Source organism: Xiphophorus couchianus, chromosome 11, assembly GCF_001444195.1.
Source record: "Xiphophorus couchianus chromosome 11, X_couchianus-1.0, whole genome shotgun sequence".
In the NCBI taxonomy this organism is placed as follows: domain Eukaryota; kingdom Metazoa; phylum Chordata; class Actinopteri; order Cyprinodontiformes; family Poeciliidae; genus Xiphophorus; species Xiphophorus couchianus.
The window spans coordinates 30,279,382-30,285,381 of record NC_040238.1 but is presented as its reverse complement, the minus strand read 5'-3'; the positions used below and the strand labels follow the sequence as shown (position 1 = coordinate 30,285,381).

Sequence of the window (6,000 nt, the reverse complement as noted above, 5' to 3'; positions counted from 1 at the left end):
AGCATCAGTTCACCTTCTTGTTTTTCAGAAGTAGCTGAAAACAGTTCGTACACAGAAAGCGCTGTGTGAATTGTCTCAGTGTTCTTGTATGAAGGAAAATAAAGTTGGGCAATGCTGTAATTCTGGCAGAAGTAACCCAAAGCTGCACTGCCTTAAATGGGAAACAGAGCCGGGAGACCTGTGCTTTACTACAGCCTGGTTCTGATTAAGACCAGACTGATCTGCTTGTTCTTGGTGCAGAGCCACAGCCAGTTCCTGTACGGGGACAAGGCTGTTAACATCATGGTGTGAGCGCCTGCATTGGACGTTTATATCAGCTCTCAGTTGTATCGGCTCCCCAGGGGCTGATGACCATGCTAACCATAACGTCACAGAAATACCAGGTCACTCGTATTGTTGAGAGTTTATAAAACTCACAATGGGTATCCATTTGCAGAAATGCACCACTCCCAGTCAAAAACAACCTTGTGTACGCGCTGCTCAGTGTGCTAATGGTGGAGAAAAAACTCACCGTTCAAGGAAAACTGATTATTCACCATCATCCATGCTAACTGACCTAACATTCAAAGCAGGCTCTGTTATCAGGAAAACACTGAGGTTCTGAGCAGCGCCTATACAAGGGTGATTGACAACATACCGCAGCTTTAAACATTTTTGTATTTTTTAACATTACATTGTATGAACTTTATTGTATTTTCTGTATTGCAAAGCGGAAGAACAATTACAAATTGTTTAATAATTCTCTACAAATAAAATCTAAAATCCAATCAGCCACATCTTTGAAACGCCTCAGTAAAATGTAGCAATGGATCCATGGTAACTCTGGAGGAGCAACGGAGATCAGGCAGGAGAATCTGTAAGCTTAAAGCTGCAGTATGTAACTTTTATGAAAAATATGTTTTTATATACTTGTTAAAACTGTTGTGACAGTTTGATATGAGACAAATAATCTGTGAAAAGATCAATCTTCCCCACCCTTCTTCTGCGCTACTACTGCTGTCTGAGGAAATTAACCAGTCAGAGCCAGGAGGCGGGGCTTAGCGCTGACAATCAATGCCTATCAATGTGCTAATAGTGGAGAAACAACCAACTGCTACAGGAAAATAGTTATCAATGGTCATGCTAACTAGCCTAGCATTCACGACAGGCTTTGCGGACTGCTGCATAGCAGATAGCAAAGAGAGGAGGGTTGATTGTGATTGACAGCGCTAAGACCCGCCTCTTGGCTCTGATTGGTTGTTTGTAGCTAACACTGGGAAATGCAGACGAGCTAATCTTATTCACAGATTCTTATTCAAACCATCGTGTCACAACATTTATTTATTTTAATTTAAGTTTATTTGATAGGGACAGACACATCGACATAGACAAACTGAACAAAACAGCAGTCCCATGTTAGCGTCATAGTGCAATAGCAACAGCTAATTCGCAGCACTTGTCCCTAGATGGGCTTTTAAAAAAATACCTCTAAAAAATTGAAGTGATAATCATTTAAAATAGCACAACATAATGTTGACATCTACAAACCAACAGTGGTGACAGTCTCAACAAATATGTAAAAAAATATATATTTTAATGAAAGTTACATGCAGCTTTAGCCAAAACACACACCCCATGGTGGTGGCAGCATCATGCTGCGGGGAGGATTTCCTCCAGAAGGTAAGTGGATTCCTTACTGATGTTAGCTAACATGATCCCAGTCTGTCTGAATCATTGGTTCACTCTGACATATTTACTGCTACAGGAAGAACTTCATGTTTTCACAGCCTGAAATCCGTGATCTTCCTGACGTTTATTTATTTACCACCATTATCAGCTCAAATTCCCACTTTGTTCACCTCTTTTCTGCTTCACTCCAGCTGGACTGAGTGATGAGTCGCTGAGGTTAGACAAATGTTTTGCTTCTTAAATCATGGCCAGGTTTGTGTTGTAATTGTGAAAATGTTTGCTTGGTGGCATTTAACTCAAACAGCAACTTCACTGAAATGAAATGTCGGAGCTGAAATGTTTCCTCCATTGTGATTTATCCTTGTTTGGTTCATCTAACGGGATACGTTGCACTTGTGAGGGATTAGGAAGTAGATTTATCAGATTTAAACACTGTGCTAGCTCACCGTAGCAAGATTAATGAAAGCCACTCATCTGTGAAGTTGGGTAAAACAGATGTGTCCTGTTTTCAAAAGCATGAAGGAAATCAGCAACAACTGGGCTAAAGCAGGCAGCAATTCCCTCAGATTTAATGTCACCACATTTTATTAGATAACTGAATAGCAGGTTTGCTCTGTGGGACTTTAGGATTACATATAGTAGATGTTTTTTTCTGTATCCATAAAACTTATAAACATTTTAATAATTGTATGTATATTTCCTACTTTTCAGTTTAATTTTTAAGGTTAGTTATTGACACCAGTAACTAGTAGATAACTATTAAAAATGCAATTTTGAGAAAAATTACATTTGTTCCTATAAGAAAGGCTTTGAAATTTGCAATCAAGTTTAGAGAAGTGATGTTTCTCTGCTGCCATCTTCTGGAAAGGCGGCAGATTTTCTAACCAGAAAGCAAACAAAACAGTTTTGTTTTGTTTTGTTTTTGACATTGCACTTTTTAATTATCTGGGTTTTGTGAGGAGTCGTTTAATTAACTTTTGGAATTTGTTAATTAGCAAGGGAAGGTATGAGATTTCATTTAAATTCCTTGGAAAAGAAACAGACTTGTACATATACAGTATATTCATACTTCCAAACTTCACACACTTTATACAATAACTCAGATTTCTGACAAATTTGAGTCTAGAAAAGTAAAAGTTTTGACATAAAAATTGTTTTGACTCGAGACTATTTAAAAATTCAAAGTAGATATTTCAAGAAGCTCATGGAGAACCAGTAATACAGACTAATAATTAATTATTACATTACGATGTTAATATTTTAAAAGCAGGAAAGTGCAATAAAGTTTAAATATACACAGTTGTTTTGTAAAAGATGTACTTCAGGGTTCTTACGGATTAAATTAATCGCAGAAGAACGTCAATAAGCTGTTTTACTGCTGCACGTCGCCCTTCTTTCCAGCAGGTGGCGGTAGTGCATAAAACCGTCATTTATTAAACCAAGAAGTAAATCGACATGAAGGTGTAAAAGGCAATGAAAAGGCAGATAAATTAGCAGAAAGGGCTTTAGAGGGGGCAATAACGACTACAATTCATTTTGGAAAGGGGAAGGGGAATCACTTATTAAGGGTAAATAAATGGAAAAATGGCAACAAAAAAAAAAGTGGAATGAAGATAAGAAAGGACGAAGATTACCTGAAGTACAAAAGTCAGTATTAATTAGAAATATGAAAGAAACAAGAAGAATAATGATCAGATTAAGAGTAGGTCATACCTATTTAAATGACCTTTTATATTTAATAGGGAGGAAAAATACTGATAAACGTGAAGGATGTGGAGAGAAAGAAAATGAAGAACACATATTGATGAACTGTAAAACATGAACCTGAAGGGGAGAAATTGAGAAGAATGGTTGGAAGGACGGGTCAAGAATGGAGTGTTAAAGGAATATTTAGAAATGAAGGAAACACGATGGATATTTACAGATTAAGGAAAGTATTATTTATTTATCTTCAGAAGACAAAATTAAAAAATAGAATTTGATAGATGTAAAGTTGCTACACACTCGTGTACAGTAGGTGGCGGTATGTACCTGAAAGTTGCTTGCGATCCGCCATAATAGAAAAGAAGAAGAAGACAGCAGCATGGAGACTCGCTGCAACTGAAGGATTCTTGACCTTTCCAACTTAATACTTTAATCTGGTTTCAGTGAGTTCATTTTTGTACATTTTAGCCTTTTCGGTCAAACTTAATCATATCAAAGTTTGTTTTTTCCCATTGACTCTTGATGAATGAACGTATCTGGGATGCTAAAGGTAATAAGCCAAGACGGATCCTCTTTTAGGTCATTATTGATTATGTGACAGATTTATGTAAGCCTCCACAGTAGGACGACGGTAAATATTTAATATTTAGAGGTTGTCTTCACATACTCAACGTGTCACTGAATCTGTTTTCACGTCCCTAATGTCTTTTATTTATTTTATACAATTTTCATTTGTTTTTCTTTCCGGGGTCAGGAAAGCTGAGCAGGATGTCAGGGAAAAAGGTTGTAGTCCATGCCAGATGGGTCATCGGTAAAGTAATCGGGACCAAGATGCAGAAAACTGCTAAAGTGAGAGTGACAAGACTGGTGCTGGACTCCTACCTGCTGAAGGTGAATCCGCAGCTAATGTCTGTAGATGATTCCTGTGTGAGAAAAACAAACACGTGTTTGTGTAATACAAGAACTTTAAATCTAAAACATATTAATTAAATCAGCATACAAATAATGTTAGATCTTGAGTTTTGGATGTATAATTTGTGTTCTCTACTGCATTTCACTTCTGTTTGGAGGAAGTAAACTGAACATGAATCTGTATTGTAGTTATATTGGCCAGAAACATGTATTTCTTTACACCTGGATTGATCAGGTTTTCTTACCTGCCGATTTGAGTTTTCACCTAAAAGCTTTTTTAATTGAAGCACATAAATTGATTTCCTGTATTTTGAATTTTCTTTTTCAAAGTATTTCAACCTGTAGCCAGTATTTGATGGTTAATTATAACTTCCTTCTAAGGTTAATATCAAAATAATGCTATTTCATTGAACTCCTTTGCAACTGAAATCTGCATATTGAATATATAGTACTTCATAAATCTTTCTAAACAGAATATGTGTGTATCATTATGCATTTAAAGTTAACTAAGTGCATTTTTTCGCTTCCTTTATAGTACTACAACAAGAGGAAAACCTACTTTGCCCATGATGCTTTGGAGCAGTGCACTGTGGGAGATATCGTCCTCATCAAGGCTCTGCCTGTGGCAAGATCCAAACATGTGAAGCATGAACTTTCTGAGATCGTTTACAAAGTGGGCCGGGTGGTGGATCCGCTGACGGGAAAAAGTGTCGCAGGGACAGAGTTTGTGGAGCCTCTGTCTGACCTGCTTCTAGAAGAGAAGATTTCTCTGTCGGATAAACTCAAAGAGCTGAACATCTCAGCTGCTTCCGCTGCAGCTGATTCTCCGTCTGTACAAACTCCTACTTCATGATAGAAAACTGTTTTCTTACATGCCACTCTGTAATGTTTTTGTTTCAAGAGTTAATAAAAATATAAGTATGTAAACATTATGGGTTCAACAGAAGCCTAATTCTAATATTACTTTCAAGAATAGAAATTGGATTATTTTGCCATGAAATGAAAATGGGAACACATACATGCTTTGTGATGTCCTCTGGGTTTCTGGGAGAGATTCAAAATCTAAATTTTAGGACTTAAAAAGTCTTAAATGTGTCAAGATTATCAATAAAACAACAATTGAACTAAAGGCAAAAATGCCTCTTTGGATTGTAAAGGTTGCAGATCTTTGATGTTTTCTAATGAACTGGTTCTCAAAACGTCCAGTTTTCAAAAGAAAATGTCAGTGACTCTTTGTTGAGGAGTTATGAAGTGGTACTGTGGCAACGCAATCAGCAGCAAATATATTGACCAATATGTGGCTTTTATTTATTTAAATCCCTCTTTTTAAAAAAATCTTTTACACTATAAAATGGATGTGCTTTTTAATTTAATTAAGGTTATCTTCTCAAGAGGAACTCAAGACCTTTCACATGTTTGAGATGCCAATTTTTGAACTACTGTAAGGTACTGAAAACTTTTGTGTGGCTGATTCATATAAAATATGCACTATAAGATGAATGCATATATTACTGCACTGCAAAAACAAAATCTTATCAAATAATTTTGCTGTAATTTCTTGTGCAAATAATGCACTTGAAATAAGACAAAACTAACTTAACTTACAAGTAACTTTTCAGCAAGAAACGAACATATTTTGAGTCAATTATTTCTTAATATTGATTAAAAGTACATATTCAAATAAATTCACCTATAACACATTTTTCCCATGTAATG

General features: G+C 36.2%; 1 protein-coding gene across 3 annotated transcripts; it reads left to right on the top strand.

The window, feature by feature from the left end:
• The first annotated feature begins 3,684 nt into the window (after positions 1-3,684).
• mrps17 (mitochondrial ribosomal protein S17) lies at positions 3,685-5,214 on the top strand. 3 transcript variants are annotated; one of them, XM_028031298.1, is made up of 3 exons: positions 3,685-3,815; positions 4,127-4,263; positions 4,820-5,214. In XM_028031298.1, exons 2-3 carry the CDS (start codon positions 4,141-4,143, stop codon positions 5,135-5,137), a joined length of 441 nt encoding a protein of 146 aa, XP_027887099.1. In that variant the 5' UTR covers positions 3,685-3,815; positions 4,127-4,140; the 3' UTR covers positions 5,138-5,214. The 3 variants fall into 3 exon arrangements, with proteins under 3 accessions (XP_027887099.1, XP_027887101.1, XP_027887100.1); XM_028031300.1 differs by lacking the exon at positions 3,685-3,815 and adding an exon at positions 3,830-3,966; XM_028031299.1 differs by lacking the exon at positions 3,685-3,815 and adding an exon at positions 3,830-4,003.
• Positions 5,215-6,000: the final 786 nt, after the last annotated feature.